This window comes from Ambystoma mexicanum, chromosome 12 (assembly GCF_040938575.1).
Source record: "Ambystoma mexicanum isolate Mex_15411 chromosome 12, UKY_AmexF1_1, whole genome shotgun sequence".
NCBI lineage: Eukaryota > Metazoa > Chordata > Amphibia > Caudata > Ambystomatidae > Ambystoma > Ambystoma mexicanum.
In genome coordinates, this window is record NC_090936.1 from 42,783,546 (window position 1) to 42,806,638 (window position 23,093).

Below are 23,093 nucleotides of genomic sequence, written 5' to 3' on the forward strand. Positions count from 1 at the left end.
TCCAAGCTTAGAGTGGATAATCAACTTTTCATCGGCTACACCGGAAGGAAATTGGGTCAATCGGTGTCAAAGCAAACCATATCACGTTGGATTGTGCTTTGCATTTCGGAATGCTACATATTAGCAGGGAAAGACCCACCAGAGGGCTTAAGGGCCCATTCTACCAGAGGCATCGCCTCTTCGACAGCCCTTCAAAGAGGTGTTCCCATAAGATCCATTTGTGAAGCAGCAACCTGGTCGTCGCTGCATACTTTTTCAAAATTCGATAATCTGGATGCTTCCCAGTCTAAGGAGCTGAATGTTGGTAAAGCAGTACTATATTCAGACATTTGAGGGCATCAAAAAATATACTCCCTCCTCCAGAGAATTGTCCATACTGCTTTGGGAGTCTATCTAAGATGAGGAATACGTTGGAGGACACAATCCATTGGAAGAACAAGTTACTTACCAATTGGTAACATTCTTTCGATTGGATGTTCCTCCAGCATATTCCTCATCGCCCTCCCAGCCTACACCTTTGTAGATTTTTCTGGGTTATTGCCCCTTCAACTCTTGCAAGGCTGATACCTGATTACAGGCACAATCTACACAGTAGAACAAAAGTGAGGTGGAAAAACAGAACTGAGGCCAACGGGCGCCACGCGTCCTACTTGTACACCCGATGACGTCACCCTCGACGGAGGCCTTCGAGGGACCATCGACTCGATGACATCGACGCACGGCACCCTCTGCCGAAATTTTTTGCCGAAGCAGCTAAAGCCGGATGGAATACATCTAAGATGAGGAATACGTTGGAGGAACATCCAATCGAAAGAACGTTACCTGTTGGTAAGTAACTTGTTCTTCTCTGTGTTCAGGAGAGGGGTACCAGCTAGAGACCTTCGAATGAGCGCCCACATAGTCACGGACCACTCTCTCTCTGGTACCAAGTTCGTTCACAAAAAGACCTCTGTCTATTAATCTTAATGTTGCCACTGCAACCTTGATCCTGACACAGTCCGGTCCATTATCAGGTTTTTTCGACTCACCGGCTGCGCTGAACGCTTTGGCATTTCTTTTGCCACTGGAGTCCAGGACGGTACCACGATGGCAGCCGCTTCTCCCCGCCCATCAGTGCGGGAGGGTTCCATGTAACGCTGACATCCATCACACCATTCACCAGCTGCGATTCTCGGTCTTATGTCTCCTTTGTTGGAGATTTCCGTGGTCTGGGTTGAAAAGGGAAAGGACAACTCCCTCCTTGACGTCCTTTCGGGTATTTCTGCCTTTTTCCTCTGTTTGAACTGCTGTCCTGGAATAGCTGCTTCCTTGTGCGTTCGGCCTTGCTCAGAGTGTGCTCTTGTGCTCTGCCTTTTATCCCTATGGGGAAGGTAAAGGGCAATCAGGTGTGTGCAGTTGTCGGCAATTGCCTGACTCTTGTGTTGGGACATGTCAGCTTAACGGCTCTGGTATTAGTCTGTTGTCGCTCACGGTATGGGAAAGGGTTTGTGTTCGCATAGTGGGGAGTGGAGTTTCTAAGTATCCTACTGGGCAGGATGGGGAAAAGATTTCATGAGGAAGGGGATACTGCGTCTCACCCTTCGGTGTCCTACTTCCGCTCCCCGAAGACCCCTCATCCAGGTGATTTTCCCACACCGGCCCACCTCAGGAACTGAATTAAATGGTGATGGTCGTGCCCTGGCCACCTGATCACAGATCCCCGGGGACTAGCGAGTGAGATACCTTCAGGTTTCTCACATAACCCTCATTGCACTTGCCGCACAGCAAAGACATGCAACGGGTTAAGATGGCAATCTCTGATTTAAGATGGCTGTGAGTATAAGTGGCCATATTCTTCCTTGCAGATAAAACACAAAACCAGTTCAGTTTTTATTGTATTATTTAAATATGTACTAATAACGATTTCAAATTATAAATAATAGGTACACATCTGCTTTAGACAGGCTTTTATAACAGAATGACATTTTGGTTTGGTTTGGTTTGGTTTGGGGATATAGCTAGTAATGAATGTGACTAGAACTCATTTTGATGTTTCGCTGACAGCTGAATGTTTGTTTTTTCTCAGACAATTGGGGCTAGATTTAGTTCCAAGAAAAGAGTATGGAATGGTGGATCCAGAAGACATCAGCATCACTGAACTATATAGATTGGTAAGTTTACACAAGGGCATGTGTACTTGTCTACACAGTACACAGAACGAAAATGTCGAGTGTACATTTAAATACTGGCATTGGTGTAGATCATGTTCCTTCCTCTGTAAATACCATAAAACACATGGGAGGTAAATTTAAAGTAAGTATGTGTGTGTTAAATATATACCAGTTTTGAAGGGGACTTGGCCCGGATACCATGCGCTTTAAAGAAATACTATTGCAATTCTGGTTTCCCCCAGGTTATGTCTTCTTTAGTAAAGTGATGTGTGTGGTCAGCCACTTTATTTACCAGTAAAGTTATGGTGGGTTTAAAAAGACTTTAAAAAAAGCTTCCACCTTAAATGTGAAAGTTAAATGCTACATACTACAACGCCACCTAGTAACCATCACTGGAAATTCCCCTCCAGTTCAGAGACCAATCAGCAAAGCATTGTGAGTATGCAAATTAGATCAACTGCTAATGTTCATACCCACAATGCCTTGCTGTCTACATATATTTGAAAAAACATTTCTATGAAAATTATTATCAAGAAAAACCTGATTATGAAATTCCGCTATCTAGAATTATTTTTGAAACTGGTGTTTTAAGAAAATATATTTTAAACATTATTTTAAAAACATTGCACATATTTATCTGAATCAAACACATTTTGTTAATGTCTTTAAAAGCTAGATGCCATGGGGTGTGGCCTGGAGCACCAGCGATGTGGCTGCTCCTTTGATGGCCTCTGTGGGAAGCCTGCAGCTCGTATTAGAACCTAATGTTCCCGCCCCCCTGAAAGCAAAAAAACGATGGTTCCTGCAAGCGGAACACTTGAGCTACCTGGGGCGTGAATATGAGCCCATAATGCAAAGTAGGACCCTGGAACGAAGCATACAAAGTTTGGCAACGCCGGTGCCTGAAGCTCCCAAGATGGCGACCGGGTCGGGGAAGCGCTGCTGCGATGCCACACTGATGGGCTTGGGCATAGACCAAGCGTAGAGGTGCTCAGGCGGAGGGTCGCTACTGGCTGGGTGCTCCCAATTCCACCAGCCCCTCATTGAGCCCACGGTTACAGCCCACGAAGCTCTTGGCTCCGCGGAGTGGGAGGCGCTCATGGAGCTCCAGATCCAGGGGGCGTGGGCCGGGGTGTGCTTGACTCCCGTTGGAGGGGTCCGCCAAGTCGGGGCAGAAGAGGGACCTTCTCTTGGACATCGCAGCTAGTGAGCGCACGGCCGCCCCAGCATTCCAATCATCCGGACGGAGGGGGAATGCAATTCACACTACCTGCAGCACCCCCCCGCCGCATTTTTACACCAGCCCGGGGCCCACGAACATAAGACCCCACCATGCCGCTGGCAGCTGGGTGGTCACCGGCCCTTCCACCAGCCCTTCACAGTGGACACCCCTTGATGCCCACGAGAATCCTGGCTCCGCTAGGCGGGGGACGCCCCCGGCCGCCCCCAGCGTCCTAATCATCCAGACGGAGGGGGAGGGCAGCACATACTTTTAGCGGCAATCCCCCCCCCCCCTCTCTACAACAGCCCGGGGCTAACAGGCCCCCGAAGTGGCCCAGAGACCCCTGAGGCCACATTTGAATCCTGGGGCGCCCCGGCCCATGACAGCCCCCTACAGCAGCCTGGGGCTCGCGAAGGCACGAATCCACCACACCTTGGAGCGGCTGGGCCCCCCACACCTACAGGCCCCGGAGTGGCTCGAAGACCCCTGAAGCCATATCTACATCCTGGGGCACCCCGGCCCATGAAAACCCCCTGTAGGAAATCCACCACCACAGTGCTTGGTCATTCTTGGCCCCCCTCCCCCGCCCAGGGAGAAATAGCTAACTGGATCATCTAGAGGGGGCCTGCTAAAATCCCCCATTGCCCAAATCTCGCACCTGGAAGCCGCACTGCGTATAGACTAGCGGTAGGTGGGAGGCCTAACCGCTTCTCCTTGAAAACGCCTCGGTGGCGAGAGTGACCTTGCGCCTGATCCGCTCTCCCTTTTGGGTTGGCGTCCTTGCTGGGGCGCCCCTGCCTACTCCTTTGCCCCTCTCCTCCACATCCCGCACTGGGGAGCTAGGAACAGCTTCACAACCCCACAGCCTTGGGTGCCATCAGTCCATGGAAGCGCCTACCCCTACAAGTACTATTCAAGGAACCAGGATTTGCACTCCAACAACTGGCTTCTCTGGCCTCAGACAACACCCTCCCCTACTCCACACCCCTGAGAGATCCCTGGTCTGCTTACCTCACCCCCAATCTGGTGCAATGGCAAAGCAACCAAAAGCTGGTAAGAATTCGGACATCGCCACTATGTTCACCTCAGCTGACAAAGGAAAGAAACTTGATCCCCCCTCCGCCCAAGCTCACTCCACAGAAAACATGTGAGGATAGAGGAGCCCTTGCCACGAAAGAGGACATACTGGCTTTTATGGTTGACATCAAGTCAGAATTTAGATCCTGCATGAAGGAGCTTACCACCAAGCTAGAGCACACTGATCAAAGAGTGACTGAGATGGAACAAAGGCTGGGGGAGATTGACGACCACTCCCAGGACCATAGTACCACTCTAGGGGGGAAGTCCAACGCTCAATCAGGATCTTGCAAGACAAATGTGAAATCCTCAAATTTAAACAAGAAGATCTTGAAAACAGCGCTCGGCGCAACAATCTCCTAATTCGAGGGATTCCATCCTCCGCTCAGGATAAGAACCTGGCAGAATATGTGGGGGACTTTTTCCAATCCCTGCTCCCGCAACTGGACAAACCCCAACTCCTTCTGGATCGCACCCACAGGCTGCGCCCACGTCGAGGAGTGGACTCGGACCTCCCTCCTGATGTCATAACCAGAGTGCATTTTTTTCACCACAAAGGAGGCAATTTCAGCAATCAACCGATCACAAGACAAGCTCTCCTTCCAGGGGTTACCCCTCCAGATCTACCAGGACCTCTCCCTTCTCACCCTCCAGAAGAGGAAATCTCTCCGACCTCTGACTCTCTTTCTTCAGGAGCATCAAATTTGCTACCGATGGCTATTTCCAACCGCCCTACAGTTCTCATACAATGGCACTCTACTCAGAATTAACCACCTTGAGGATGCCAATAAAATCTTGCACCTCTCCTCGCTTGAAGAGGCCACAGCGCCAAGATCAGAAGACACTATGGACCCGGGAGCTGGTTCTCCCCCGAAGTCTATGCGAGCCTCCTGGTCGAAGGTGCCATGGAACAGCAGGAGACCGTAGCGAGGGGCAGGACTGTAACCAGCAGAGCCCTGACGTACGCACTCACCAACTTCCGGGCGCCATCTCAGAAGAACCTTACTAACCTAGGCCCAGCTTACGAAGGAACTCAACCGATGCTATGAGCCCCCCCCCCCCCACGGCCCATGCCCATTTCCAAGGCACATTCCACCTACGAGTCCTTGGAATGTCACATAACTTTTACCTATACGCTTGGCCCTGTTGGCCAGGGAAATGGCCGAACCCACAATGTCGGCACCCCTACCAGTTAGTTACGGCCCCCCGTTGGGAGCGTGTGTTAAAACCCCAAGAGAAGGGCGACACATTCCTAGCTTATCCTTGAGATAGCGGTTAACTCACCCCCCCCCCGACCTCTCCTCCCCAGACGTGGTACCAGAGAGAGGCATGGCTCAGGAGCATCAAACCCTGAAATTCCTCACCCTCATGGTCAATGGACTGAACTCCCCCACTAAGCGAAAATCGATTCTACAAAAGCTTCAGGATGAGAAGGCAGCAGTGGCTCTAATTCAGGGGACCCACCTAATACAGGCGGACTTTGGGCGTCTGCGCTCCAGATTTTACCCTCTTCAGCTTTTTGCCTCAGGGGGCTCTAAAAAAGGAGGCACAGCGATTCTCTTCAGGAAAGGTCTAAACCCCCAGGTTCTGGAAACAAAAATATGCCTGGAAGGCCGATTTGTGGCAGTCAAATGCCTATTGCTGGAAGACTTATAAACTTTTGCCTCGGTATATGCCCCCAACTCGGGGCAAGCAGCGTTCTATGACACACTGGGTTCCTTCCTCTCTCCCTTCATGGAAGGCCAAGTCATAATTGGGGGAGATTTCAATGGAATCCCAGACCCCACATTGGATAAATCTCACCCTCCCCACCCCTCGAGACTTCACTCAGGCGTTCAGCCTACTACCCTGTTCAGATCTCTGGAAGTGGTGGACTCATGGCGGGTGCTCCACCCTTCGGAGAAGGACTACTCCTATGTCCACCAAACCTTCTGAAGGATCGACCTCCTTTTGACATCCTCCCAGCTGCTTACCTACACCAACAAGGTAGCTTTTGGCCTGCGGATCCTGTGTGACCACTCCCCAGTAATCATAGTGATACGAGCACATGTCCCTAAGCCTAACTCTCCGCCAGATGGACGCTGTACGACCCAATCCTTAACGACATGACGCTAAGGGACAAGATTGCGATATCGATTAAAAACTTTCTCAGAGAAAACCCAGTCGAAGACACCTCCCCTGCAAACACTTGGGATGCCCTAAATGCGGTGATCAGGGGAGAGTTAATCGCACAGGGGGTGCCATTCCACCGTAGAAGACGACTGGCTCGCCAGGTCCTTGAGGAAGAACTCAAAGCAGTGGAAGAAACTCACAAGAGAAAAGGCTGGTCTCCTAGGACCCAGCGAGCGATCCGTACCGCCAGGAAAAAGCTACAGGCAAACTATGCCGAAGACACAGCACAGCTCATGGTTAAAGCCAAACAGTTCTATTATGTGAAGAACAACAAGGTGAACAAGCTGCTCATAGCTAAACTGGCTAAAGCAAAACGTAGTAACACCATCATGGGCCTTCGAGACCCACAGGGGGTGATCCAATATGCAGAACTGAAAAAACAGCTGGCAGCAGACCACTTGGTCGAGGTCCCCGATAGATTTTCCTCTAGGTTCTATAACATTTTCAAACCTCAGCTGGTCCCCCCCCCCCCGGTGGCGCTTTTTAACTCCTTCCGGGAAACAGGGTCGGTAACCCCCTCAATGCAGGAATCCACCACCATCCTTCTACCCAAAGCAGGGAAGAACCCGAGAGACCCGGCCTCCTACAGGCCGATAGCCCTGCTCAACAGCAACGCGAACCTATACTCCAAGATTCTAGCAACCCGCCTGGCACGCATCCTACCCAACATAATCCACCCGGACCAGGCAGGCTTTATCCTGAACAGAGCAGCAGGCGATAACGTCCGCAGAGCCCTGAACCTGGTCGACCTTGCCTCCCGAGGCTCCCAAGGGCTGGTCTTGATGGCCCTAGACGCCACCAAGGCATTTAACAGGGTGGACTGGTCCTTTATGAGTCTGACCCTGGAGGCCTTTGGATTTGGCCCGGCATTCCAGGGAATGGTCCTGGCTAACTATAAATCACAGAAGACCCTCCTCAGGATCAGTGGCTCACTTTCTGCCCCGATCTCCCTGACCTGCGGAACCAGGCAGGGCTGCCCGCTATCCCCACTGCTATTCGCACTTATTATGGAAACTTTTGCTCAAAAGATCAGACTGAATAGCGGCATCAAGGGCCCCCAGGTTGGCTCATCCCAGCACAGAATCGCCCTGTACGCAGATAACGTGTTGCTCACTATCTCGGAGCCCCGCTCTTCATTACAGCACACCCTATCGGAAATAGCCAGCTATGGGGAGGTTACTGGCTTCTCCATCAACTTCAGCAAATCGGTGGCCTTGGGAGTAGGTCTCTCTCCGGAGGAACGAGAAGCACTGATCCCGATGTGTCCAATCGCATGGAGGAAGAAGGCCATCCCATACTTAGGGGTCCAGGCTCCCGCAAACCCGAAGGACACATATCAGGTCAACTTCCCCCGGCTCTTCAAGGAATTAGAGGGCGATTTGAAATGCTGGGCAACTAAAAAAATCTCACTGATGGGACGAATAACAGCCTGCAAGGTGAACTTGCTCCCAAGGTTCCTTTACGCCTGCTAGTCCCTTCCAGTGGCAAACCCAGCGTCCGCCCTTTGCAACCTGCAGAGGAGAATGCTTAGGTTTATCTGGAGGGTTAAGAAGGCCAGGATCTCTCAGAAGTCAATGCTAGGCGATGCAAGGTTAGGTGGAATGGGGGTCCCCGACCTGCAAGCATACAGGGTGGCAGTGCAACTAGCACCCATCCGTGCGTCGCAAATAACCACCGACCGCCCCAGTTGGGTGGAGCTAGAACAATCATGGCTCCCTCTTCCCTTGCGGTTTCTCCCGCACATCCCGGCCTCCCTTAGAGAACGGTGGCAGGGACTCCTGTTGGCGATTAAGCACACTATGAACTCCTGGGACTGGGTGCTGAAACAGAAGGGAATCCCGAGAGGACTGAGCCCCCTATCTCTGATCTTTCACAACCCGACCTTCTCGCCCGGGGCAAACCCCCAGAACTTTCAGAACTGGATAGCGGGATGCCTCGCAACTTTGGATCAGCTATATGAGGGAGACCGACCCTGCACCTTTGATCAATGTAAGGAAAGGTTTTGACTCCAAGAAAGATACAGATTCACATACATTCAGCTACGCCAGTGGTGTTCCCACCCCCAAACTCTTCAAGCAGTTACGCGCCCTCTCACTGCTCTCAAACTAATCCTCAAAGATCTCCCAGCTCGAGGAACGATTTCCACCCTATACAGGTGATTTCTAGAGGACTTCCTAGCTTCAAAAACCTGCTGTATGGCTCAGTAGGAGGCTGACTTGGGACACCCGGTTGAGGACCAGACCTGGGTGGACATTTGGTCTCGAACACACACGTCATCCGCCTGTGTCACTAACAGAGAATGCGCGTATAAAATGTTGCTACGGTGGTACTACTCCTCTCTCAGGCTCCACCACATGAACCATTCACTCGACCATGCCTGCTGGAGAGAGTGCGGCTAGTCAGGCTCCTTCTTTGTATTTTGTATTTTATTTATTTGTAAAGCGCACCAGGCCCAAGGGCATCCGGGCGCATGATTTAGGTTACAGGCATGTTTTAGGGTGCATAGAAAAGAGAACGAGGGAAGGGAATAAAGGCAATTTAAAATACAAATGCAATTTTCCACGTGGTGGGCATGCCCGAAGATCCAACAGTTTTGGAAACTATGTTTTGCCACTATCGAACAAATCACCCAGACGGCCCTCCCACTGGAGCCTGAGCCCGTCCTCTTGGGGTCCCCGGTTCCCGGGATTTACCCGCGCTCTGGAAACAGAGCTAAATTGCTGACCCAATGCCTGCTGGTGGGAAAAATAGTGATCGCCCGCTTCTGGAAAGCCTCGAATGGCCCCGTTATAACCCAATGGTGGGGGAAGATATGGGACATACTGATTGCGGAGAAGGTCACAGCGGCAAGGGCTGGAATCCTCCATCGCTTCCAGAACATTTGGGCCCCATGTTGGAGTATGACCAAAGATTCCCCGCACTGACCTACAAGCCCACCAACATCCGGCGGGCCTTAAGAGACCAAGATGCTTCCTGAAAGGGGGAAACACACTGGGGGGTAGTGCCCCCAGACTAACAGTCATGGGGGAATGTGGCTGGGGGAATGGAGGGGATTTATAGTTCTGTCTTACATGCCTCCTTTTTGCTGTACTGTTGTCACCTTGCCTTGGTTTAAAATAAATATATTTAAAAAAAAAAAGCTAGAGGCCATGTATTGGAACATTGTTTGCTTTTCATTGAAATCTGACTGATAGAACATATGTGTGCACTCTGTTTCTCTTGTGAGTGTTTATGTTTCATGTGTTAAATATAATATGCCTGTGTATTTTGCCCAGACACTGCGTTGGAGACTCATACATGCTATTAAACTTGCACGTAGGTGTTTCATGGCATCATCTATTCTAAATTCTCTAAGTGAAACTGGTGGAAGAATGACTTTCACATCCCTCCTGTAGCTTGCTATGTTTACAGAGTTGTGGTTACCTCTACGTGGGCCACTGTGTGAGGTTTAGAGTATTCCTGGAACTCGTGTTGGTTCTGTTCTGACCTCCATCGTGGGTGTTCTATACTCTGCTGCGTGCCATTTGTAATGCGATGAAATGATGACCTGCAAATCCAATTACTTTCCTGGCCTTCAGTTACTGATATGCCCAAGCACTGACTTCCTCAGTGACCCCAGGATCCAGATGGGATGAGAAACAGAACATGAACAGTGGAGTCAAAGGTTGCCGTTTAGTAGTTTACTAACCTCACTGGTGCATTGCATGAATTCTTACTAGTAGGGAACTAATCATCAGACAATGTTTACAATATTAAAGTTAAAGGTACTTCATGATGTTTGGCATTTTTCAACAAACGATGTGATGGTGATCTTGTTAAGCGAGTAATGGCGAGGCGCAGTGGATAAACAAACCACAGCGTTGAAGAAATTGGCACAGAAGTAACGTATCCTTACGGCAACACAAGCTTTGATTTGTTTGCATGGTTATATCAGTATGGTCTAAGACTTGTGTAATTCCATTTGAGTGTTGCATGCACGTGTCACATGGATGTTTCGAAATGTGTCAGCATTGTTGTTCATGTGTGTCCTCCTTCTGTGTCACAGATGGAACATCGCCATGGAAAGAAGCACATGCCTGTGTCGGCCAGCTGCCACCACCTCTTTGTGCAAATGAAGAGCCTGGTGTGCCCCAGCCTCGGCGAAGAGCTGGAGGTCATCTTCTCCCTCTATGACAGCAAAGAGGGCCGGCCAGTCAGGTAGGTCTCAGGGCCCTGCTGCCAGGCCCATGTGCTCAGTACTCGGTATAAACTCCACCGTGCAAAGCATTACTGTCAAGGCCATCTCAGTAGGGCCCGACTGGGGATAAGGAAGCGTTCCCTTGAGCAAGGAGGCAAGAGTGGAAGTATTCAGGAGATAAACATCAGGTTGTCATTACCAACTCATTGGTTGGCAAATCTCGGCACTGGAAAAAGACACGATTTTTTAAACCCCTCTTCTTCATCTTGGCTGTATTGTTATTTTGTGAAACAGGAAACCCATTTCGCGTGTGTGTGTGTGTCACGAAAAAGCTTGACATCTCATTTTTTTAGCAAGTCATGTAGTACTTATAGTATCATGGATGGTGTTGACACAAGCTTACTGAAATCAGCTGCTTGGGAGCAGGGGGTAAATGTGTCCTTCTTCCTGACTAGAAAGTGATGACGTAATGAGCCCCGTTAATAATTTCATCTCTGTAGAAGTCCGTGTAGTGCTGGCTGGTAAGGGTTGTGTAACTTGGAGGAGCCTCTTTAGATTGACATGTTGTTGAAAAGCATCACCTGATTAAATGTCTCTGTGCCACTTTACGTTACAGATCTTTGCAGATGGGGTTACTATTGCTTTGGTGGCTGTGTGTGTTCTGTTCAGAGTGGAGGCCTGGCAGGTGTCCTCTTGATCAATAGAATGTTATCCTAATAGAGCGCCTTCACATCTGCTCCAGACTAGGAAAGTCGCTGGTCTTCAAGGCACTATGCAAGTGCTGACTAACAGAGGGCCTTCACAGCTGCTCCAGACTAGGAAAGTCGCTGGTCTTCAAGGCACTATGCAAGTGCTGACTACCAGAGGGCCTTCACAGCTGCTTCAGACTAGGAAAGTCGCTGGTCTTCAAGGCACTATGCAAGTGCTGACTAACAGAGGGCCTTCACAGCTGCTCCAGACTAGGAAAGTCGCTGGTCTTCAAGGCACTATGCAAGTGCTGACTACCAGAGGGCCTTCACAGCTGCTCCAGACTAGGAAAGTCGATGGTCTTCAAGGCACTATGCAAGTGCTGACTAACAGAGGGCCTTCACAGCTGCTTCAGACGAAAGTGTAAGAGTAGCACGGAATATAGAGCATTTTCACAGGTCCTCTCGACGAGAAGGGGTGTTGGCGGTTCTCTGGTTTTTAATGCGAGATGACCAGTAATTATGTGTTTGAACAATTATTATTTTGCTTCAAACATGGGCCGAATTTGGAGGGCTCTTACTACATTCAGGCGAGATAGAATGAATGCCTGCTCACCCGTGACCCGACCTATCCAAGCAAAGTATTTATGTATTTACTGAAATAACATGATCTTGTGTGCGTGTATGTGTATGTGTATGTTCTCATTGTGCGCCACCCTAAGGTCTAGGAAACCAAGGCAGCTTGTTTATAATGAATCAGCTGGTGGTCTCTCACAAAGCGGCAGACTTTGTTCTGTGTTTGGCTTCCTTTCTACTGGATAGTGTGACGAGGCCAAAACCTTGGCCTTGTGAAGAAAGTGGCTATCTGGGAGAGTGTCAGATAGAGCCAGTTCCATCTTCAACCCGATCCGAGAAAAACCCAACGAAATATTTAAAAAGATACTTGCCAGTCTCCTTTGTTTCACAGGACCTGGGCCCGAGATGAGAACCAGAAGATCTTATGTGACAAAGAGAAAGACACTGGCCTCAGTGCTGTTGCGCAGGCATGGGGTGATTGATTAAAGCATACAGGGAGACGGGCCAGGGACTTGCGCCCACCCATCTCCCACCCCCCCACCCCCAACATCCTGCATCTGGGACAGGACTGGCTCTGGTGTAATCCCGGTAAGCCCCTCACCCCCAGGCTGAGAGGGGTCCCTATTCCCTACTTGCTGGCTCTCTCTCTCTCTCAATCTCTCTCTCACACACACGCGCGCACGCGCCACCAGTAGTGGTGGAAATAATTAACTTGATACTGCAATAATGTACTTCAGCCTTGTTATTACAGACACAATATTAGAGGAGTTTAATAGAGACAAAGTATGATAGCCTGAAGTAGTATACGTTATCAAAATACTAATTTTGTGTCTAGTTTTTATAGCCTGAACAATTTGATCATGCTTAGAAAATCATGCTTCTCATCCATTGTTGTTTCAAAAGAACCACTTTTCATTCACAATTCCATGACAAAAAGGGGCAAAATTATGGATGATAGAGATGCAGAATAATCTATACGAAAACTTGATATCCCTCTGTTGTATTTAGTCCCTTGGGTATCTTACTTCTCTATGACCTCCTCGTGTGTGGCATAACATTCTGCTTAATCCCACCCATTTTAGGAAATAGCTATTTCTGTCATGAAACCGTGCAAAATGGGGAAGTTTAGGTCACCTTTTTTGATGGCACAGAGGTGTTCGAGAACACGTATATTTTTAATTTCTAGCGATGCACAGCCCACTGCGCATAATTGAGGGACTGGCAGCACGCCCTAACCTATCCTGCCCAGATGCCTCAAAATTACAGCGAAACCTTATGGGTGAGCAATAAGAAATGAGAAATATCTCTGAAAGAAATATGAACCCTCACTCGCATAAAGAATGGGAGAACCTGGCACGAGCAGCATATTCAGTAGAAAGGGAAAACTGTAAGACCCTAGGGCCCGATGTACAGGCCTGTGGTAATGATATCCAGAAAGAAGGGGAGTATCGGGCATGTGTTGAATATCCAATAGGGGGGGAGAAATATAGCCCCCATAATTCCAACAAACGAGCCTTAAATAATGGAATGTCTAATAGATTGGAGTGGAGAGCCCCTTACTATACTGATTGTCCTAGCATTATGTTATACTTTATGCTTCCACAGGGCGGTCCCCGTTCACTAAATCGCCCTAGAATTTTATATCTTTTTAGTGAAATTCCTAGACTCTCCATGATTTCATCGGGTGGCATCAAATTGGTTGACTACACCCATCCTTTGAGGTTCGACTATGTAAGACTGATATTCTTCTCCCAGGCTATCATGGAACTAGTGGTTTCTGAAATTGATTGCCTTCACTGCTTTGGTTTTGACCTTGAACCATTTAATAATAGATTGATTAATCGAGGGTTTGAGGCAGAGGGGAGTTGTTTGACGGATGCCACTTTATTACTGCATTCGAAAAAGGTCTGAGGGGGTAACTGCACACATTTTAACCTCAGAAACTGATTTAAAATGGATGGCACATACATTGAGCGAATCATTAGCCAAAATTCAAGCCTTAAATGTGAAACCATAGATTCTGCTGTCGTATACGGTAGTATCCTGGAATTCACAGGGCAACAAAGCTCTAAGGCTGGGGTCTGACCGTATCAGTCCTCTAATTGAAGCAAGCATCTTTTGTATCCAAGAGACGTGGGCACTTTCTCCCCTCGTGTTGGATGGGTTTTTTTTGCATCAAGTGCCAGCGGTAAAAAAAATCTAGAGGAAGACCCTCGGGAGGCTTGCTTATTGCTATTAGAAATTCCCTCCCTTTCAAGTTTCTTAAGCTGTTTTTGCCCCACAAGGGTTGTATTGCCATGCTGTTGCACTTTTTCCCCCTGTTCCTTTTGGTAAACTGCTGATTGTTAATGTCTACTGGAGCCCTGAGCTTGATTTGACGGAATATATTAAGCTGATTGATGGCATCATACAGGAATGCCAAAGCTTGTGTAAAATTCTGAACATCATGGTTATGGGTGATTTTAACTCTGAAGCAGGTTTTCGTTCAAAGGGGGCACTTGGGGAGTTTAGTCTTTGTGCAGAGAATGATGGCTCCGTTGGGGCTTAAACTGTGTAAATGATTGCTTGAGTAAGGATGTGACCCGTTACACCTGGACAAATGGATTCGAATTCTCCACTATGGTTAGTGATCACAGTGTTCTTAAAATGACCCTACAGGTGCAAACGGTGGCTGCTCCCAAGGATGTATATCCATTGACGATGGAGCTTAACACTGCCGGGAACAGAATTAATTGGCACTGTGATATATTGAGAAAGTTCTTTTTTCAGGACTATGATAAAAATGGTTGCGAAAAGAAAATCAGAATGTATACACATGGCGAATTCAACCGTTATGTCAAGGGTGTTATCCTCGGGCCTCAAGGGATTAGGAGACCTAAGAAACCAGGTCTTTTTCATACACACGTTTTTTATCCGACCATGTACTTACTCAAAAAAGAGAGGAATTGCAAAATTTGACGTTTAGTAAAACTGCCACATACCCAGAAACTGGAGGAAGTGATAAAAAAGGTAAAAAAATAAATGGAAAACCAAAGCACGCACGTTAAAAGAAACATTTTTTCAGCAGGATGCCGAAAGTATATTAGAGGCATTATCAAAAACAAACACAAGAAACTTTTGGACCCTAGTCAATAGGAGAGGCCAAATCCTAGCTAGAGAACAAGGAGCGTGCATCTCCTCGGCTGTTTGGGAAGGGCATTTTGGTTCCCTATTTTGTCCACCCGTTTCCACTTGGCCGGTGCCAGCAGACATCCTCACATGTCAATGGAATATTTCGTTTACATTGTGGGTTATACAAAGACTTATTTCAAGATGCTCGTCCTCAAGGGCACCAGGGCCTAACATGCTGGCGAACGTAGTGTTTAAGGGCAATCCGAATCTATGGGCTAAGATTCTGTTTCGTCTGTTTAAGGATATTGTCATATCCATGGTATTCCCCAAAAGTTGGCATCTGTCTTACGTGGTACCCATCTATAAAAAGGGCGATAGGTCTATGCCATCTAGTTATAGACCTATCGCCCTGTTGGACGCTGATTCAAAAATCTTTGCGTCCTTAGTTCTGGAACATATCCATACTTGGATGGACGGAGAGGCAGTACTTTCACCCCAGCAATTTGGTTGCTGGGGTGAAAAACAGTAGGCATGGATGTGGGGGGCCTTCTTTTGTCTGTTATGCAGAATCAGACCAGGTTAAGAGGTAGCCAACCAATATACTTGGCGTCAATTGATTTGTGCTCCGCCTTTTACTTGGTAAATAGAGCTACACTGTGGAGAAAACTTGCTGCTCTAGATATGTGCCCGCACAGTTATTAACCATTTTATATCATCTGCATGTTGAAACCAAAATTAGGGTCCGACTTAATACGGAGGGAACCCTCTCGGAGGAAATCATCATGAAAAATGGTCTTAGACAGGGATGCATATTTGCGCCAACCATTTTTAATCTGTATCTATCTGACGTTGGCCCGGTTCTGGAGGATGCATCCTTTGCTGCGCCCAAAGTAGAGGGTTCTATGTTTGTCTGGACCGCCTATACCGACGACGTACTACTTTTTGACATAGCTCCCATAGGTTTGCAACGTGTGTTGTCTGCATTTAAGAAATATACTATGGAAAATTCATTACCTATTAATCGAACAAAAACCTTCATCATGCGATTAAGCTATAGGAAATGTGCAATTCGATCTGCTTGGTTTATGGATCATGCCAAACTCTCAATATGCCATGCCTTTCGTTATTTAGGCTACCCTATATTTGAGTTTATAACTAGGGCAAATTTATGTACCTTTTTGGATAAGAAAATCACTCCATTGATTTCTCAACTGAGAAAAATTGATAATAAATATGGCAAATTTTCGATGTTGCCCTGTTTGAAAGTGTACCGTAGCAAGACGATTGCATAGTTTTGCTACGGGATGGAATTGGCACCCGCCTGGTTTAGAAACAAATTCCCCAAATATGAGGCCCGTTTGTTGAGGTCTTTGGTTTGGTACCTTCCAAAGTGCGCCCTACTTGCGGCGATACGCTATGAACTTGGGCTATACTCAATATTCAGTATAATTGTGTGGCATAGAGTATCGCTTTATAGGAAATTGCTGGTGGGTAAGTTGCAGAAGTTGGGGTATCTAAAGAACTACTTATTCAAAATCCCATGAAGGTTAAGAGACTCTTGCAGCATGCAGACTGGAATTCGACGGTCAGCGTAATCCACAGCAAAAAACTGTATGCGCATTTGGCTCTTAGCCACAAAAAATTGGGCACTACGGAAGCCTACCTCATAAAATTTCAGAGCAAAGCGCTCAGACAGGAATTCATGAGATTTCGTTTCAATGTCTTGGCAACTGGCCAAATTGTGAGCATAAGGCAAGGTCTTCCTTCCAGATACTAGGGATGTAACACTAGAACATCTTCTGACTCAATGTGTGGGACTCGGACAAGCACGCATTGAATACTTTTCCAAATATGTGCCAAATTTAGAATGTGTTAATCTTGACGCACTTTGGAGGGATATGTTACATTGTTCTAGGGTCAAACTTCAATTGGTGGTGTTACGTTTTTTAAAAACTAAATGCGAATTGCAAAGTTGATTGTTGATTTCTTATTTAGATCGTTAAGGTAAAATTTGGTTTTAGGAACTGGTCGGATTGTTAAAGGAAAACTATTGAAAAGTAAGATAATATGATTTTAGTACTCGGGGGCAGAAAATTGTGAAGAATATTGTGAAGGTAGGGACAATCTAAATGACAAAGCTGCTAAGTCTTATTGAGTTAGGTAACATGTAACATTATTGGTGAAGAAATTTATGTTTTAGCCTCAATTGTACGTATTGTGCGGGAGAAAGTGTAATGATATTATGCCTGTTTTTAGTTCCGATCAATGTGTATCATATTTTATTCATGCAACTTTTATGTAATTTTAGCTGAGATTTCTATTTTTTTGTAAAGGTTACTGTGTAGCCAAAACAAATAATAAAAAAATAATAATAAATAAATAATGAAAAAATATCTATTTTTAATTTCTGTACTCAGCTTCCGATATACAGTTTAGGACAGGGACAGAAAAATGTGTGTGTATAAATATTATAGTGCGCTGGTTGTGCAGCGACAATCTGGAGATCAGTCAAAATGTCAGGCTACGCACGCGCAAGCAGTTCAAAAGTAAATGGATATGGTTCTGCTTCTGGGCTAAGGAGCACGGGGTGAACCCACTGACATGCACCCTTGACCAAGTCTTATCATTCTCGGCCTATCTCGCCAGGTCTGGTGTCCAGGTTGATACCTATAGAACGTACCTGACCGCTATTGGGTGCGTATAGTAACTCTGACTCTCTGGTCCTTTCTTCAGCAAATCTAGTAGTAAAGAAACACCTGAAGGGGTTAACCAGGCTTTACCCCCCTTCCCCCGGTCATGCATACGCATACCGTTTGGGACCTGAATGTTAGTTTTTAGCACTATAGCATACAAACCATTTGAACCCATGGCCATGGCAGGCATTAAGTTCGTCGCTCTAAAGACAGCCCTTCTGGTTGGGTTTACATCTGCCCACAGGGTGAGGGAGATCCAGGCGCTAGTCGCCTCAGAGCCGTACACTAGATTGCACAAGGACAAGGTTGTGCTTCGCACGCACCCCAAATAACTCCCAAAAAGTGGTCTCATCCTTCCATATCATCGGGGAGATTCTGCTCCCCACATTCTTCCTGAACTCAAAGGAAGATGCAGAAAAGACACTCCACTGCCTGGATATCAGGAGGGCATTCTAATTATATCTAGGTAGGACAAAGAGCATCCGCAAGACGGACGCTCTGTTTGTGACGTTTGGAGGATCTAGGCATGGTCAGCAGGCCTCCAAGGCATCCATAGCATGATGGATGATGGCTGCGATCCACGAGGCAAACAAGGTACAGAGCAAGGACCAGCCACAGGGCATGCATGCGGTAAGAGCTAAGGTGGCAGCAGTCGCGTTCCAGCACCATGTTCCCTGGCAGGTGATCAGCAGGGCGGCAACATTTGGCACTGCTTCGGCTTTTTGCAAGCACTTATGCTTGGATACCAGTGCCAAGGCTGATGCAGCCTTCTGCCAAGCGGTGCTTCGTGATCTATTTGCAGAGAAGCTCAGGCTCTCCTCCCCAGGGCGTTTTGTTCTTGTAATTGCCCATATAGGATGGAGAAAAGGGGATGGGACGTAGGAGTAATTAAGTGTTAATCACTGGAGTGAATAATGTACTCCTAGTCCCCTTTCCTCCATACATCTCACCATCCATCCCCTTATAATAAGAGGTTTTTGGATTCTAATACAGCTGATGCGTCAAAAGGGGACTGAGGTGTGGCGGTGGGTGGGGTTAAGGGAGCCCGTGCTCCCACATGCCATCAAATTTAAAGGGTAAAAGTATTTTTCTGGTGGAAAAGAGGTTGTGTTCCCGTCCCTCGCGAGGGACGCTCATCCGGGATGGAGGAAAGGGGACTATGGACTAGGAGTATGTTACTGCGGTTATCTGATTACTACAGATAACTGCAGCTATTTGTAGTACTTTGTTATTATAGTCGCAGTTGTGGGAAAAAAGTTTTAAAAAAAGAAAACCGGAAATAAGGAAAAAACATATTTGGTCATGGCTAGTGGCCCGTTAGTGTTTTAAAATATACGCTGGGCATGGTTGAGGGTCCTGGCTGGTGGGCTGAAATGACATATATAATGGTTATGGATGAAGGCCATTGCTAGTGGCCTGCTAGTGTTTTACAATATACACTGGCCATGATCGAAGAACCCGGCTACTCGGCTTAAAAGACATGTATAGTGGTCACGGCGGAAGGCCGTGGTCACTCACGATGGCAAAAATAAACATATTGGGGGAACATATACAGTGGCCATGGCCAGAGGCGTGGAAACAACTATGCTATAACAAAAACCTTGACATTCACTGAAAAAGCTTTAGTTAAAGTTTTGTTAAGTTGACCAGATGTATTGCAACAAAATCCCTGAAATTCAGCGCCTTTCGAAGGTCATGTCCGGCTTAACTCAGTGCATTCCCGCTGCAAAGCCCAAGAGCACATATATATTATTAGAGAAGGGTTCACAATAACATACAAAATGGCATTATGGGGGACATCAACGGGAGCGCTCTGAGTTAAGCCAGTAATGACTTTCCAAATGCGCAGAATTTTAGGTTTTTTACCGATACATTTGGTGAACTTTACTACGTTTTTTCAGTGAATTAATATTTATTCACTTTTTCTCTATCAGTACTCACACAGCACTTATGGTTCTCCAGATTTTAGCATGCATTGATATTGGACCAACTTAAAATTCCTACTATTAAAGCTTCATTGGATTGGACATTATAGTTACGATGCAAAACCTAAAAAGCACTGAAATGTGCCAGGTATGTCCTGCCATGCACTTCTCATGTCGATAGATATCCCATACAAAATCACCAATGCTGTCTTCAAATTCTAAAGGGATAGAGATTGTGAATGGAATGTTTGCAGACAGCATAGGTGAAGTACCCAAACCAGGCATCGTATCATGGAAAAAGCTGTTGCAAACGGTTATGCATTCCAGTGTAATCGAAAGTAGATTATTGTAAAACGAGCGTAAATCTATTACCTCATCCGACATATTCCTTGGAATGCCTACTGCTATGGTTCTATAAAATTGGCATGGTGCATTGTTGCCCTTCAAGCTCTAGTTGCCTCAAAACGTAGACCATCATCCATAGATACAAGGTGGTTTTATATACTTGCTTCACCTTTTGTTGCATATTTATCAGAATTTCATGTGAATGAAGAAATGTCTTCCCATCGTTTTAAATGTCCATGTCAATCCTTGTGCTGATTAACTTAGTCATAACTTGGAAGTGAAATGCCAACGACGACTCTACGTGGATAGGATGTATGCTTTTCTATTTCAGGTTAGTGTTGGTGACCTATAGAGTCTCTCATGGAAGCAATTCTGATAGATTACCATGTGATTTTAAAAATTGCCTCTATTGCATAGGAACCTCCTCCAGATAATATATGTGCCTTGTCAGAATGTCCAAAGTAAAGTTCTCCGTCCTGTGTTCATATCCTAACCTGAACCTTACACGCTAAACTCAAGATAAAGTGAAATGGGAAATAGTCCTTTAACTGGTCGTTTGCAGCTATTTTCCAAAGTTCCAACATAAAGTTTCAAAAGGTGCAAAAAGAAATAAACAACCAAAGTTCCACAAGTCTCGGGAGATGATTCCCTTCCCCTGAGTTTCTCAGGCTCTTTACAGGTGACAGCTTCAAAGGGTATGCTTCTTCTTTGATCTCTTTCTCACTTTCACAATTTTAAGGACTTATTTCGAATGGATTGTGTCCTCCAACATATTCCTCATCTTAGATGTATTCCATCCATCTTTAGCTGCTTCAGAAATTTTTTCTCGGTAGAGGGCGCCGTGCGTCGATGTCGTTGAGTCAATGGTCCCTCGAAGGCATCTGTCGAGGATGACTTCATCGGATATACAAGTAGCACGCGTGGCACCCGTTGGCCTCAGTTCCGTTTTTCCGCAGTACGTGTTGCTTCTGAGACTCGGCGCGCCTCGAGTAGTTCTGTGACGCAGTATTTTGTATTTTGTGCTGTGACGCAGTAAATACTGAAGAAGATATTCGATATGTCCTCATCTTTGACCCCGACTACGACCCCGCGATCAGGATTTAAAAAGTGTAAATCTTGCGGTTTAAAATGTCCATCACGGACCCGCACCGCAAATGTCTGTGGTGTGTCGGGGAAGGCCACGACATGGAGGCCCATACGAAGTGTCAGGCGATGACGGGGAAGACCTTGCGAAAGAGGAAGGGAAAACTGCGTCGAGTCGAGGTCCCGTGAGGAGAAATCTCCTCGACGTGAAAGGCATCAGTCTAAGTCCCGAAGCGATTCTCATCGCTCTTCGTCTTCGATGGAAAAAGTCCAAGAAAAGATGCCACCGGTCCCCTTCCACCTGGTCCTCGGACGAATCCCCAAAAAGGATGAAATGCCCCACAAAACATTCTTCCTCCGAAGAGTGGGAAGCATTCAGGGTGAAAATGATGGAGGTGTTTGAAAAGCTAAGCCTCGGTCTGCGCCTTCTTCGGAAGCCGGCCGAGAGCATTATCGTTCCGACACTCGTGCGCCCTCGAGCTCGGGTGATCGAAGAAGGAAGGATCGGGAACCTTCCAGGTCGCTGATCGAAAAAGACCGCTCGAGTCGAGTCGACCGTTCGAGGTCACCAACGCCGTCTGAAACTCGACGCACCGCAAAGGGCAAGTCTTTGAAGATCGCCTCGACACCCTCAAAGCCGGCTCCGTCGACGACCTCTATTTCGTCGCCACCATCAACGCCATTTACACCTTTGTCGACGTCGACCCCGAAGCCCTCAGCGCCAAATGTTCCAAAGGCTCCAGTTCAGCCAACTCAGCCAGAAGCTGTAAAAATAACAGAAAAAGAGAAGGCTGTAAAGGCTGTAATGCCTTCAGGTTCCACTGATACACCTCTCCCACCTCTCCCAGAAAAGGTTTTTAAACCTCTTCCAAGGAAAGAATTTTTCAAATCCTTAACTTCAATATTTGAAGAACAGGAGAGATCTGATGAGGAGAATGTTCCTTTTGGTCTGGAATATGGTACCCCAAACGTCCCAGAATGCCTGATTTCTGAGGAAAGCAGGATGAGGCACCTGGTGGAAACCTTACATAATGCAAGCAGCATTGATACTTCGCCTGAAACAGATTTTGGCAGGCCGGAACCAGGGGAACATGCCAGTCCCTTATTCCTTCAACTAATGACAAAGGTGGTCGATTATTTAAGATGGGCTAGACCACCAACTCAATTCATCCAGGATGATCTGACCGATATATTGGTTCATGGTCCTACCGAAGATCCAATCCTACCCTTCCATGTAGCCTTGCAAAATCAGGTGGCCAAAAATTGGGAGGCTCCGGATTCTATTCCTCCGGTGAATAAATCCCTTACTTCAAAATACCGCCCTTCCAGTAGCGACCCCGGCTATCTGTCCAAATACCCCACTCCTGAGAGTCTGGTGGTCCAGGCAGCCACAGCTTCAAATAAGGTGGCGTACCCTTATATCACTCCGGAAAAGGACGACAAGCGTGTGGATGGTTGGGCACGCAAGGTATTTTCAGCTGGGAGTACGGTGTTAAAATCAGCCAACACCACATGTGCCTTGGCAAAACTTTCGTACACTCTGTGGGAGTGCATTGCAATGGCGGTGGAGCTCATACCAGAAGGGGATATGATATGATATATGATATGATATGATATGATATGATAAGGCATTTGTAACGCGCCTATACACAAGTGTTTCAAGGCGCGACGACGCAGGGAGGGGGGAACAAGGGGAAGACAGACAACGATCCTACTAGGCCAGGTGTCATTCAGATTGCGCAAGTGCAGGGGTAGGGGGAAGGGAGAGGTGCATGGGGAAGGGGAGGGGGGAAGTGCAGTACAAGGTAAGTAGAATAATAAATAAAAGGGCCAGCTGGTGGCAAGTGCAAGGTAAGTGCAGAACAAGTGCTGGGAA

At 47.1% G+C, this 23,093-nt stretch overlaps 1 protein-coding gene across 4 annotated transcripts in view; it reads left to right on the forward strand.

Annotated features, from left to right (window-relative positions):
* DOCK4 (dedicator of cytokinesis 4) overlaps window positions 1-23,093 on the forward strand; it is a 2,129,281-nt gene that overhangs the window by 513,967 nt on the left and 1,592,221 nt on the right. For all 4 annotated transcript variants that reach the window (XM_069627915.1, XM_069627916.1, XM_069627917.1 and 1 more), the window contains exons 7-8: window positions 2,066-2,150; window positions 10,667-10,818. In XM_069627915.1, coding sequence (XP_069484016.1) covers window positions 2,066-2,150; window positions 10,667-10,818 — 237 coding nt within the window. The remainder of the gene's footprint in view (window positions 1-2,065; window positions 2,151-10,666; window positions 10,819-23,093) is intronic.